Genomic DNA, 15,717 nt, shown 5'->3' with positions numbered 1-15,717 from the left:
GTCATACACACTTTTGCAAAATTAAATTTTGTTAATTCAATTCCTGTCTTTGGACTGTGGGGAAAATCCGAGCACCCGGAGGAAACCCACGCCAACACGGGGAGAACATGCAAACTCCACATAGAAATGCCAACTGACACAGCCGGGACTCGAACCAGACACATACTTGCTGTGAGGCAACAGTGCTATCCACTGAGCCACCCTTCACAGGAAGAATAATTTTGACTTCAACTGTAGCTTTTGGTAATACCTATTAGCCAGACACAGATATTGAGTAATCAAATAAAAAAAAACACGAAAATCGGCAGGTCTGTCTCTGTGCTGACATAAGAGGGATCCGATGATGAATCGACTGATTCGTGGCTTTAAAACACTCCAGTGTCCCTCTATGTGTGTGTACACTAGGTGAACAGCAGCCAATCACTGTCATTAAATCACAGTTTGGCACTTTCACTTTCATTCAGGAACATTTCATGCATTCCCCCGTGACAAGTGAGATATTGGATGTGCCAAACTGCTGGAAGAGTGTAGTTTTAAATGGAATGTTTGATACCGCACGGCGAATAGGGGAAAAAAAAATCCTCAGCATTTCTCTGTAACTTTGTTTGATTAAGGTGTTTACATTTTGACATTTGGAGAGCAGCATTTACAGCAGATCTTTCAGTCCATAATATTGTAGTGATATTAACATACTGTGAACTTAATAACCTATTCATTTTGAATAAGCTATGTCTTTAAAAACTGAGTACTGTTGAAGAAAACAAACTAACTTTGCCTTTGAAAAACACAAATAAAGAACATTCATCACACACTTACAAAATCTGAAGATACAGGACAATCAACACGAAGATCAACAAGAGAAGACGAGCGGCAAATCCAGATTTTACCATGTTCAGATGCGAAAAGCTCTCGGGTAAAAATGTTCCTTACAAACGTATTTCTGTCGCGTGTACTGTAGTCCACATGTGAGTCCAGCTGCGCTCTCAGATCGGTGAACTGAAAGCAAAACCTTTACTGTGGCACATTTATAAACACAACACTGACGACCCGTGTTTCCAAACAATTCTTCTTCAACTTCTTTTAACCCTTAAAGACCAAAACGAAAAAAAAATAAATAAATTTCATTAAATAAAAATAAGTATTGTTCTTAAATGTTTAATAACTTTTTATCCGCTGATTCGATCCGTACAATTCAAAGATTGACATAAAGAAGAGAATCTCAGCTTTCCATCACATTGCATTCACGAAACTTCTGAGGCTCCGGAATTAGTGTGGTTGCTTCATCACATTTTGACAACGCTGATTTGACTAAGGAACGCTCGTGGCTTGGACGAACCAGACATAATGCATTGATGCATTGTCCCTCCTCCATGCCCAGATTGGTTCAAAATCGCTCTCTCTCAACCAATAAGCATAGGTTTTGCTTTGTGGGTCACCAATCAGCTATTTGAACAACCCGGAATGAGAAATAGGCTGTAGATTAACGCGCGGCTAAATAAAACGCAAAATAAAAAAAGTTTTGCATGAAATAATTTTCATATTAAGTACTTTTGCATGCAAAACAGCACAAAAACATGACAAAACAGTGACAGCAAGGACGGAGTGCTGGTCTTGCTGTTTTCAAAGGACGCAAATGGTGGTGTGGCTGTTTGTCTGCAATGCAAAAGTTGAGAAGAAGCAGGGTCAACACCATATCCATGCTGGCACATAAAACCTAAGGATGGTCCATATTGAATCTAGTTTAGTTATCTAACTATTTATAGTATAGTAAATATTTATATATCCAACTTTTTACTGAGGATTTGCACCCTGTTTATTTGGACTTTGACGCATTATTTCTTATTTTCTTATTTTTTATTTGTTCATTGTAAGTGGTGTTGTTTATGGTAACTGAAAATATAATATTTGGAAAAAGTCAAACTTGCTTCCATGTTCTGTTATTTTGTAACAATCTTTCTGTTTAGTTCATTTCCAGAACTTGTGGGCAAACACATTGTCAGTAAATAAATGCACAAGTTTTTTCCCACTGAAAAACACCTTAGAATAACATTGAAATAAATTGCTAAAACTTGCTCAGGGAATGGTGGATGTAGACAAAATTTATTTGGGAAGAATAAAACATCATAGCATGCATTTCTAAAGAAAAAAAAAACTTAATGGGGTTTTGTTTGTAATAACTAAAAAATGCCACTTTTTTAAAAACCGTTTTCTTAAATTCTGGATTACTTTCTGTCTGTTTATATGTTTTTGGACCAAAAAATATTTTCGACTGGACCTTTAAATGATACAGATTGAAGCTTCAGGTTCTTCTGTTTAAAATAATATATGACACTTGAGGCTGACTGCTAAAATGAAAATAAAACTGCTTAAAAAAATAATAATAATAGAGGCCCATTAGGTGCCCACAAAATACCTCTAGGTATTTAAGGGTTAATTACAGTTGGCAACACATCGTGGCTTCTTCTCTGCCATCTGAACACCGTAACAGGTAAAAACAGTCTTCAAAGCTACATCACGCATGTTAATGAAGTTGCATCTCATACACAATAGAGCGCGCTGATTGACGGTCTGGAAAGCCTTGGAAATCTTTCCCTTGAATTAATGCTGAAAGCTCAAAGACGTCACAGTATACTTGCCAGTACAGAAATCCAGTCTACATGCTGCAATTTAACCAAGGATTTTATCGCCGTGACATACGAAGTGTGTTTTGGCGTTTCATAACTCTTTAAGAACGTGTTCAACATCGCTCAAATGTTAGCGGGATATGGATGTTTTAACTATTTCAGCACCGACCCCTGTATAAATCTTGGTGCACTTGCAATCAAATCTTGATGCACTTGCAATCATATCAGTGAAATGCATCTTGTAGTGTGAACCGGTCCCCATCATTTATCTTTTTCTCAACACTCTTGAACATTATTTCAACATGAATCCCCAGATTTGAGACAGAGATGATGTGTGATGCGAGTCTAACCTGACGAGCGCCTCGGGTTTGCTCAGCTGATTGTTGGGAATGCAGTTTTCCACAGGGTCTCTGTGCGACGCGGAGTTCTTCCCTCCTCCGTACTTCTGTTTCCTGTCCCCTTTACTGGACGAAGAGGCAGACGATGAGGGCCCGGAGGAAGACGGGACGCTGCCATTGGCTGTTCCATGCCCCCGAGGTGAGGAGCTCCCGCCGCCTCCACCTCCTCCGCTGGCATTTTTGTAATTTTTGTTGGAGTTGGAGGAGGTGGAGGATGAGGAGGATGAAGAGTGTTCATCTTTCAGCAGGTTCTCAGTGCTGCCCAGCAGATCTGAGCTACTCAGTCTCTTACTGTTCACATGGTTCTCCATGTACTCCATCTCCTGAGCTTTATTGTCCACTGATGGTAAGATGCTGCTGCTGGTGCTGCTGTGATGGTTCTGGTTGTGGTTGTGTTGCTTTTTGGACTCGTTCTTGCCTCGCTCTTTCTCTCTGTATTCCAGCTCTGGTAATGTGTTGGATGAGGGTTTTTTACCGCCCGCCGAGCCGTTCTGTGCCACAGCTGGAGAGTCTACATCATGAATGCTTTTGGATGCCGCTGCTGCCGCTGCTGCTGCTGCTGGTGGTAATTGAAAAAAGAAAAAACAGAGAGGTTTAAACAGAGTTCTTCATCCCAAAAGGAAATTATAGCAACATTACCTCACTGTAACAGTAAAGGATTGGGGACCTAGGGCTGCTCGATTATGGGAAAAATCATAATCACAATTATTTTGGTCATAATTGTAATCACGATTATTCAAAACTATTATCAGTTGAAGTCAAAATTATTCATCCTCCTGTGAATTTATTTTTATATTTAAATATTTCTCAAATGATGTTTAACAGAGGGTTTTTTACAGTATTTCCTATAATATTTTTTTCTTCTGGAGAAAGGCTTATTTGTTTTGCTTCAGCTATAATAAAAGCAGGTTTGAATATTTTTAAATCTGTTTTAATAGCTCAATATTATTAGACCCTTTAAGCAATTTATATGTTAGATTGTCTGCAGAAGAAACTACTGTTATACAATGACTTGTCTATTTACCTTAATTAAGCCTTTGAATGTCACTTTAAGCTGAATACTAGTATGTTGAAGAATATCTAGTAAAATATAATGTAGTCATCATAGCAGAGATAAAAGTAATCAGTTTTTAGAAATGAGTTATTAAATCTGTTATGTTTAAACTGTGCTTTCAGCATCTTCACTGTATTTTTGATTTTATTATTGATCAATAATAAAAACAGTCGACAGCAGCAGGAATACCGCACGCTGTCACTTTAAGAATAGTGCGGCTCTATGGTTTCTCTTTCTCGTGTCTTTTGATTCTCAACTCGTTTGTTTATTACACAAATGAGGGTTAATATGAATAATCACTAAACACCGCGCTCTGACACAAGTGTGTGCATGTATTTCACCATTAAAGCGCTCACATTAAGATGGCGTTAGATGTGTGTGTGCTCTGCTGTCCGAGGCTAAGTGCGGCGCGCGCACAAACACACATACATGCTACCTGTCCGAGGCCAGACACGGCGCGCACACACACAACGTGCTCTTTCGCGCTTTTAAAAATATGAAAGATGAGCATCCCGTGCTGTAAAAGTTACATTACAGCACATGCTTTTAGTCATTTTCACGTGAAACTGAGCTTTGCAGAGGCAAAGAGTTTTCACACGTGTACAACTGGAAAGGGGGCGGTACGTGATGGAATAATCCTTAATCTCGATTAATGGCTTATCATAATCGTTAAAAGCCAAAATTGAAATCGGATTTTCGATTAATTGCACAGCCCTAAGTAGCAACAATTTTAGCATTTCCTTTAGTTTCTCGGAAACCCACATTTTTAAAATATATTAAACCCACATTAATCAGAAACCCATCTACATTACTTTAACATGCATACATGTAATAATACATGTAGAATTAAAACTTGAACAAAGGCAGTGTTTCCCCTAGGAATTTTTTCTCCAGCTGTGGCGGCAGGCCTTTTTTTTGCACAGATCTACCATCTACCCGTGGCGTTATTTCAATGACAAATGTCATGAGCGCAGTATTAGAAGTTGAGATCGCATTTATGTAATAGTCTACAGCATGCGGATAACGAGCCGATTTCCTTTACTCGTGCACAAAACTTCTTGCACGCCCCCTCAAATATAAGCCGTTTTAAGAGCGTGCAGATCTTCTTGTGCGCTCTCAAATGAACGCTGCTGAAGTGCAATTTAGTGCGTTTATGTCTCTAATAGACCTACAGAGCGATATTAATGTGTCCTGAAGTTAAGTGAAACGGCTATACGTCGTGTTTGCTGGCCACACGCATCATGCACCTGTCAGTCAGTCAGTACCTAACCTAAAAGGGTTAAACAAATGACGCACAACACTACTACGGTTACAGAAAAGTTTGCACTGTTATAATTCACTTAATTTTTAATATGATTTAGTGCGATTATTATCGCTATTAAAAAAATAAAATGGTTTAAATGAGAAGCTGTAATGTAGCCGTGGCGGGTTCAATTTTGGCGTGGCGCCCTGCCATGGAAGAATGAATATAACGGAAACCATGTAAAGGTTGACAAGCAAAAGAACAAGTAACAACCATTTTGGTCAAAGATTAGGCTTACAAAAAAAAGACTGAACAATTTTATTATTATTTTTTTTTCTAAACTAGAGATGCCCAAACTAGGGCCCGCGGCCTAAAGTTGGCCTATTGTAACCTTTGATTTGGCCCACTCTCCCATGTGAGAAAAAGAGTAAGAATGATGGAGAGGGTTGGGGAGTATAATTGCTGAGCTACAAAAATAGCACATTAAATGTTTCAATAATATGTTGTAAATGAGTTTTTAAAATGTTAACAATGTCACTTCACAAATAAAGGACTATGCAAATGACATTGATGAGCAAATCAAGCCAAAAACTAGTGTAACTTCATTCTGTTTAATATGAGATTGTTTTTACTGTAATATAGTATACTGTATTAGTTTATATAAATCAGTATTTTCTAGTTGTTTAAAAAAATTATTACATAAATTAGGAAATTACCCATGGCGCATAAACACACACATATATATACACACAGTTGAAGTCAGAATTATTAGCCCCCCTTTGAATTTTTTTTTTTACTTTTTTTTAAATATTTCCCAAATTATGTCAATTATGTAAGGAAATTTTCACAGCATTTCTGATTATATATATTTTTTTCTGGAAAAAGTCTTATTTGTTTTATTTCGGCTAGAAAAAAGGCAGTTTTAAAAAAAACATTTTTGGAACAAAATTATTAGCCCCTTTAAGCTAATTTTTTTTTCGATAATCTACAAAACAAACCATCGTTATACAATAACTTGCCTAATTACCCTAACCTGCCTAGTTAACCTAATTAACCTAGTTAAGCCTTTAAATGTCACTTTAAGCTGTATTAAAGTGTCCTGAAAGGTATCTAGTAAAATATTATTTACTGTCATCAAAACAAAGATAAAACAAATCAGTTATTAAAACTATTATGTTTAGAAATGTGTTGAAAAAAATCTTTACACCGTTAAACAGAAATTGGGGAAAAAAATAAACAGGGGCGCTAATAATTCAGATGGGCTATTAATTCTCACTACAACTGTATATATACACATACACAGTGTTTCCTCTAGGACTTGTTCCAGCTGTGTATATTTATGCATGCATACGTTACATTTTTGGTCCTTTATAAAAAAGGTTTGGGCACCCCGATCTAAACTAAACCTTTACTAAAATACTTATTTGAACTTTGAAATGAATTAGGTAATTAAATAATTAATTAATGAAATTCATTAACCCTTTCATTAACCCTGCCTGTGCAAAAAAAGGGTTTTGGCTATTATGTGTGCATGCATAAATACATTTACTATGTTTACTGCTCTGAAAGCTAAGGTGCTTACTTGAATTTTCTCATAGAAAAGATATGTATGCAAAAGTCTTTCTTCCACTCACACTCTCACACACACACACACACACACACACACACACACACACACACACACACACACACACACACACACACACACACACACACACACACACACACACACACACAGTACTTCATATAAAAGACAGAAACTCAGCCTTTTTGCACTGCAACTATTGTTCAATTAATTTGACCTCTTCCCAACAGTGAAAACAGCCAACAACAAACAATGCAGGATAATATGGAGTCATGGCACCATCTTTCTTTTTTAAGTCAATGCCAACAGCATAAAGAAACGGTACTAAACTTGCCAGAAGTGTATTGTTGAGTTTTTAAAAAACTTTCAAAGCATTTTCCCAAAATATGTGTCAAAATAAGATTTATACCCAACAATCAGTCCATTTGCTGAAACAGAGAAAGTTGTGGCCAAATTAAGACTCAGAAATCACCCCAGAGTTGATGTAAACATCCCCAACAGCACACAGGGGTTAACATTAATGTTGGAATAACTCTGTGATTATACTTGATATGCTAGCTAGATACAACAGCTTTAAAGGGTCATGAAACCCTATGTTGACACGTGTGGCGTGTTGCCAAAAACATTATCAGGACACATTTATTTCACTATCAAGTGAAACGTGGTATTTTTGCATTATTTAAAAAAAAAAGAAATAATTCAAAGCAACCTCATTGTCGTGAGGTAAATGAACAAATTCTCCATCCTTACCCTCCTCTGCTTCTCTCTCTTGTCTCTGTATGAGCTGTTGTTCTGGAGGTAAGGCCTGCTGAAGCAGCTGCATGTAAAATTCGTTCTCTTTCTGCACTTCCTTCTGTTTTCGAAGACGCATCTTATAACTTACATAACTCTTAAAACCAAAGCCCAGCGTCACCACCGGGTACCCAATACTGCAAACAGAAGAACAAACAGAATGTCTTTTGATTAGCTTTGTTGAAGAAAAAAAGCTATGGTAAAACCTGTGTATTTTTATAGGATTAAAAAGCATTTTTATGTTCATTTTGTGAACACTGACTGTACCGAAAATTACCTATTTAACAGTAAACATAAGAGGGTTTAATTGGATTGAAATAATTTCAGTAGTTCTGCAACACAATCAATATTTTAAGTTTTTTAATATGGTTGTATTTTTTCTGTACATTAGGTTAGTTTAAAGTTTAAATTAAGGCTACACAATATAGTCTTTCAGCATCTATATCGCAATCTGAGCATCCGCAATGTCCCATCGCAAACATCTGCAATGTTGAGTTGACTTGTAATTTTTGCACATTTACATATAAAAAAACAACAAAGCATGCACTGTTTATTTCACTTTTATATTTGCTTAGTTGCATTCATCTATGCTTGTAGTTGGTTTGCTTTACTACATTTTATGCATGATTCAATTAATTCAAATGATTACTTTTGGTAATATTTATTCATTCATTCATTTTCTTGTCGGCTTAGTCCCATTATTAATCCGAGGTCGCCACAGCGGAATGAACCACCGACTTATCCAGCAAGTTTTTACACAGCGGATGCCCTTTCAGCCGCAACCCATCTCTGGGAAACATTCACACACACACACACTCATACACTACGGACAATTTAGCCTACCCAATTCACCTGTACCGCATGTCTTCGGACTGTGGGGAAAACCGGAGCACTCGGAGGAAATCTACGTGAACGCAGGGAGAACATGCAAACTCCACACAGAAACGCCAACTGAGCAGAGGCTCGAACCAGCGACCTTTTTTTGGTAACACTTCGGATCAATTATCACTATTAATTAGTTGCTCACATGCATGTTTTTGAGAAATGCCAATTAGTACTTTTAAACTACATATTTTGTATGGTCTTATTCTACATCACTAATCTCACACAACACCAAAACTACTTTAAAAACTATTAATAAGGAGCAAATTGGGAGTTTATTGAAGCAAGTCATAATGGTTTGCGAAAAGCAAAAATTTAATCTTAAAATATAGTGTAAACAAAATTCTTTCCATATAGTCCTATTCAATCATTTGCTGGAATTGTATATAGATACAGTGTATCACAATATATATTGCAGAAAAACATAACATTGCAATGTCAGATGTTTCTAATATGCAGTCCTAATTTAAAAACAAAAAAAACTTATTTCAATACTTTTCACTACTGTCCTTCAAAATAACACTGGGTTTTACCCATTTTACATCAATTATGTTTTAATCATTTCATATGAAATAAAATAGTATCACTATTAAATGTTTTATTAATTATATTGTTTGACAATGAACCTTAAAACCACCCATTTTTGGCATTTTCCTTCAACAGGTTTTCTGCAGGTTTCATCAAGTCAAATTTAAGACTTTTAAAGACCACAGGACTAAACACTGGTGATTATTTCTAATGGCCACAAAAAAAAAAACGAATTTAATCATTTCTTAGTGACATACTTCAATGTGTCAAAATAAGAAAGCTGCAGTTGTAAACATTTTTTTTCAACAGTTTTTCTTTCTCTTTTTTTTAAATGACAAGTTTATAATCTTTAAAAGTATATTTATTGTAAAAAAAAATTTACATAAATAATCTAAAATATAAGTTTGTAGGCTTTTGGTCCAAATTTATTGAGTATAACTTCTATTCCTTCTATAACTCTTAGCAACTCTCACATGGGCACCCACTGAAGAAAAGCAGGGCCTGGATGGGAGAAATGGTGTTAGAGAGGCCAGCAGGGGGCGCTCAACCTGCGGTCTGTGTGGGTCCCAATGCCCCAGTAGATTGGGACTCTATATTGCTCAGTGAGCTGTCTTTCAAATGAGATGTTAAACCGAGGTCCTGACTCTCTGTGGTCATTAAAAATCTCAAGATGTCCTTCAAAACAAAAAAGTAGGGGTTTAACCCTGGCATCCTGGCCTCTGTCCATCATGGCTTCCTAACCACTCGCCTATCAAACCACTCGTCTCCTTTCCACCAATCAGCTGGTGTGTGGTGTGCAGTCTGGTGCAATATGGCTGTAATCACTTTATCCATGTGGATGCTGCACAATGGAGGTGGATGAGGAGATCCCCCCCCCCAAAAAAATCTGTAAAGTGCTTTGATTTTATTAAGATTATTGTTGGCGATTGGATTGAACTCATCCCATTTGAGTAGCTTTACTTGGACAGAGTAAAATTAAGACCCGTTTAAGATTATTTAAGACACTTAATACAATCTTTCAGTGATTTTAAGACATTTTAAGGCCTAAAATTTTGTTTTTGAAATTTAAGACATTTTAAGACCCCGCGGCCACCCTGATTAACAAAGTATATCTGAAACATTGAAGGAGACTTGAATGTTTACTTGAATTGCATATATTTTCTATTTATATTAAAAAATTTAAACTTATTATTATTACACTGCAATTAAAACTGATATGAAAACCAAAATATGACATCATCTCACCTTTGAACCTTTAACAATTCCAAAATTATACTTTTAATTCATCCAAAAAAGTGCTACAAATTGTTTTGTTATTACACTTGGTTAGGAAAACCTGCTTAGGGTTTCCCGTTCAAAGGTCATAAACCATTTTTAAAAAGCAAATTATAACACAATCATTTGCCATCTCTTGGTATTTTAATTACTGTTAAACATTGCTATTCTAACATGATTTTTGGTCACGGATAAATGCTAACACACTACATGAAATATATGCTTGAAAGTAAAAACATGCCATGACAAAGCATTAACATTTGATTTTTGATTAATAACTTGTTCTGTTGAACACAAACTCTGCTTTTACAGTACCAGTGAAACAGGTCATATACGATCCCTTACTGTAATAAAAGCATGAGTAGCGGCCACCCAGCAGAGACTTGCTCAAAATATCAGCATTTGGTTTGTCAATGTAGATGATTCGATGTTGAAAAAGACGTACCAGTGTGCTGCAAAAGGACGACACAAGTCCACGTGGAAGTGTTTCAAATCTTTAAATCTGATAGCTGCCTCGATATAAACAAAAAGTATCCATAGCGACACAGTGGGGAGGCAGACCCCTCGTTCTGTAGAGAGAAGAGAACAATCCATTCAACACACGCTTAAAATACTTAAAGCAACAATGAAGAGTGACTGTGATAATTACACTAATTACTTTATGGGTGAATCTTCAGTTCTAAGCACAATGGGCTTAATTCATGAAACTCGAGCAGAATTTTTTTTTAATAAATCGATCATGAAGCTGTACTAAAGCAAGTTTTCAGATTTGTAGGTGTTTGTATTTTCGAAATATAATAGTTGGCACAAGAAGAAATTTACAACTGCTCTCTACCACATGTAAATGCACTTTACAGTTGAAGTCAGAATTATAAGCCCCTCTGTTTTTTTTCCCCAATTTCTGTTTAACGGAGATAAAAAAAAAAAATCAACACATTTCTAAACCTAATAGTTTTAATAACTCATTTCTAATAACTGATTTATTTTAACTTCGCCATGATGACAGTAAAAAATATTTGACTAGATGTTTTTCAAGACACTTCTATACAGTTTTAAGTGACATTTAAAGGCTTAACTAGGTTAATTAGGTTAACTAGGCAGGTTAGGGTAATTAGACAAGTTATTGTATAACGATGGTTTGTTCTGTAGATTATCGGATAAAAAATTTGCTTAAAGGGGCTACTAACTTTGACCTTAAAATGGCTTTTAAAAATATAAAAACTGCTTTTATTCTAGCCGAAATAAAACAAATAAGTCTTTCTCCAGAACAAAAAACATTATCAGAAATACTGAAAAATTTCCTTGCTCTGTTAAACATTACTTGGAAAATGTATAATAATTATTTTATTTTTAAATCAAAGAGGCGCTAATAGTTCTGACTTCAACTGTATATATATATTTTGTTTGATTATAGTTAAACCACTAAAATAACACAGAATGCTTTGACAATGTCTTTGGTTCCTCTCTGGTCATGGTTGCTGTCTATGGAGGATAAGGGTCTCAGACTTTATCTAAAATATCTTTATTTGTCGTCAGAAGATGAACAAAGGCCTGGCGGGGTTGGAATGACATGAGTAATAAATCACAAAATAAAAATTTTGTGTGAACTGTCCCATTTTGATCATATAATAAAACAGAATTGATAACTAAACCATGGTGCTCGTCACTGTCACATTTTACCCTGCCATCCAATCCTGCACTTTCAGTACAATGACAACAAAGGAAAAGTCATCATTACTATGTTTTTAAGTGAGATGCTAGTAATGCATTACTGCCGTGTAGGGGTGTGGTTGATCACAAATCTCATGGTTTGGATTATATTATGGTTTTTTTAGTAATGGATCAGGCCATTTTTCGGATCAGAGGGGAGGAGACAAATGTCATTTGCTTTCCATTTATTACATAAATAGCACTGCAAGACACTTTTGGTTTTAACGAACAGAACTTAGAACCTGTAATATTATTACAAATAAATTATAAAAATATTCAGCTGAATAAAAATAAATACTGAAATATTCAATACTGTGAAAAATTCACGCTTATTACTACTGTTTCTGGTAATGCTAAATGTAGAAATCTAACATTATAATTTGTACAACACAGAATTTTTTTTGTTTAATTTTCAATAAATGATTCAGTTATTCACTCATTAAACTTTGTGTTTCCTTGCTAAATGTTTATTTTTAAAGGATTATTCAATGACATATTTTTGATGGCTGGTTGTCGCCACCTATTGGTAAAAAAAATGTAATTCCTGTCAACAACATTCATTTTTTTACCGTCAAGTTAATGTATATGATGGTGACTTTATTCTTTACCATAAACATCAGTGATTATCTAAACTATAGACTGTTATCGCCATACTTCTGTGTTATTTGACTGTTTTTAACTTCATTACTAACTCAAAAGACTAAAGACTCAATCTCTTCCTTTATTTTTGCATTTTTCAAACACAGGTTTCAATGTAGTTATTCGAAGAATTAATAAACGTATGCAAATCAAAATCATTTATAATTTATGTTGCGTGGGTGTTGAGATCCCAATCTTTTAATGATTAATTGTGCAGCTTACACTGAATGCATTAATGCAAGCTAAACAAGCAGTGACAGAAAACACCTTTAAAAAGCCAACGCATCCCGAATAACCTACCACAGCTTCTTTAATCATCAGAATATTTTACAGGAAAGCCTAAATACATGTGATTTGAAGTACACGAGAATCTTTCTGCGATTAATAAAATTTTTGGGATTAATCCAAGTAAAAAAAAAAAAAAGATTAGCCTAATCTGCGGGTCACTTGTGTTCCAAACTGTGGGTTGTAATCGAATCACGGATCACACGGGATCCATTACACCTCTACTACAGAGCATTCCAAATCATTGTAATCACAGCGTTTCAACTGGAAAAACACGCAAAGCTTTCAAGCACCACCAGCTGAATGTTTTTAGAAACGGGCATGGTAAAATTATAACAAAGTAGAAGTTAACATTACGACTTACTGGAGTTTTATATTCAATAGCATTTTTAAAATGAAATGCTAATAATGCATTACTGCCATGAATTCCAAATCATAGTCGCCAAAGCATTTCAGCTGGAAAAACACAAAGCTTTCAAGCACCACCAGCTGGACATTTTAAAAGGCATTTTGATGTCACATGGCTAAAAACGCTTTAGTAGACTAACGCTCATTGAATATTTATCGTTAAACATATGGCATATTAGTCTTTTTTGCATTTATGAAATATACTGAAGCCAAACCATCAACATGAGCCCAGAAGACAAGCAATTTACATAGTTTAGTTTTAGGCGGGGATTCCGTTAATTACGAAAGAGCGTGCTCTCACGGCCCATTTATGAATGTAATTAACATACACGTTTAACTATCATGGCTGAACTTCATGAAATGCTTTGTTAACCTGTAGGAGAGGTTTCGGGTAGGTCTGTATTGCATGTAAGTTAGGGCTGAGCTGTATGATAGCATATTATTACAGTGAAATAAATTGTCAACAGTAATAGTTTTTTTGCTTTATGTGCATACTGTTATATGTAAATAAGTGGGTGTTGCCAACTCACATGCAGTATGTGTGAGTGAGCAAGACGGTTCTCATGATCACTAAATGGAAAATTCATAGCAAAATCAGGTCAGCAATTTGAGGTGAACTTTCACTAATTTTATTTCCCCACTATATTTTACAAAGTTTGAAGAAGAAAAAAAAGGTGAAGTCCTTTTTATTTCTAAAGTGTTTAAAGGGATAGTTCAACCAAAAAATTACAATTCTGTCATTGTTTACTCCTCCTTAACTTTCCAAAATGGTTTTACTTTCTTTAAATCAACAAAAAATGTTAAAACATTTCAACTTAAAGTACTGTTCACCCAAAAGTGAAAATTTACTCAGTTTACACAACCTCAAATGGTTCCAAACCTTAATAAGTTTAGGGCTATTTGTGTGTGCTGGGAAAAAAATAACTGTTTGAATTTCTTCTGATGAACACAAGAGAAGATATTATGAAAAGAGCTGGAGATCTGTAAACATTGACTTCCATAGCATTTGTTTTTCCTACTATGGAAGTCAATGGTTACAAGTTTTCAGCTTCTTCAAAATATATTCTTTTGTCAACAGAAGGCAAACCGTTTATAAACCTTCTGTCCATATAACTTGTCTCACCTGCTAATAATATAGTATTGTGTTGATACCTTTATATTGTATGTACATGCATTTATTTATTGATTTAAATAATTGTAATTTATTTATAAATAAAAAAATAAAAAATATGTATGTTTTGTTCTCTTCAGTTCCTAAAAGTTCCAAAAGTCTTGTCGCCTATTAAGTTTTAGGAACACCAAATAATAACTTGACTTCTAGTTGATCATTTGGTATCAAAAGTGGCTTATATGAAAGGCAAAGGCCTCTAGATTATGCTTGTTTTACCAAAATAAAATATGATCATGCCTTGATTTTTCAATATTTAATTAAGACAGAAAGGTATGCCTTTGTTTAGAAAAATGGATCATCATTTAACAGAAATAATGTACATTATAGAATATAAAGTCATGCTGCAGTGGAAAAAGAATGAATATTGTGTCTGACTCCCATGAGCTTGAAATATAAATTGAGCTATAAATGATTTAAAGCAAATGAGTCAATTGAAGCAAATGATTTTGACATTAAAATAACGATCTGCTGGGTCACACCGTCAGAAATAACCAAGCTCACAGCTGCAAGGTCACAGGGTGTGTTATAAAGTGAGAATGCACCATGCTATGACAACAAACGCAATGGAAAGGATCTTCATGAGTTTTTATAATTGATGTGTGACTGAGTCCAAATTGAGAACGCAGCTTGTGAAATTGTTTTAAAAAGATTAAAGAGACTAGAGAAGAAGTCAAGTGTGTTCACACCAAACCAGACCAACACTGTGAACAAGTCTACAGCGGAAGTGTCATAAATGCTGACTAACCACAGACCAATCAGCTGTAAGCTTGAGGTTAGTCATCACTAACAGCAAAATTAAACATTTCAGGACACTAATAACTAGGGCTGCACAATATATTGTTTCAGAATCAACATCGCAACGTGCACATCCGCAGCAGAAACTTCAATGTTATATATATATAATATATTATATGTTATATAAATATATTATATATATTTTTTCCCTTTCTCCCAAAAAATGTTTTTGTGAATGTTTTTAATGAAAACACGTCAGAAATTGACAGTGAGTCAGATATTAGCCCCTTTCACACAGTGATACCGGTAAATATCCGGAAAATTTCCGGAACGACTTTACCGGTATATTCAAAAAAGCGCTGTTCACACAGGCGAGGACGTTACGGAA

General features: G+C 35.2%; 1 protein-coding gene across 4 annotated transcripts in view; it reads right to left on the bottom strand.

Annotated features, from left to right (window-relative positions):
* The window catches only part of maco1b (macoilin 1b), a 47,577-nt gene that overhangs the window by 11,236 nt on the left and 20,624 nt on the right, over nt 1-15,717 (bottom strand). Inside the window, exons 4-6 of one of the 4 annotated variants that reach the window (XM_087277684.1) lie at nt 10,827-10,950; nt 7,655-7,833; nt 2,975-3,581 (exon numbers count right to left, since the gene is read on the bottom strand). In XM_087277684.1, the coding sequence (XP_087133810.1) occupies nt 2,975-3,581; nt 7,655-7,833; nt 10,827-10,950 (910 nt within the window). 4 annotated transcript variants of the gene reach the window in all.

The sequence above is a fragment of the Danio rerio genome, chromosome 13 (genome assembly GCF_052040795.2).
Source record: "Danio rerio strain M-AB ecotype USA chromosome 13, GRCz13ab, whole genome shotgun sequence".
NCBI lineage: Eukaryota > Metazoa > Chordata > Actinopteri > Cypriniformes > Danionidae > Danio > Danio rerio.
The sequence above is the reverse complement of the archived record's forward strand: the minus strand, read 5'-3'. Positions and strand labels throughout refer to the sequence as shown.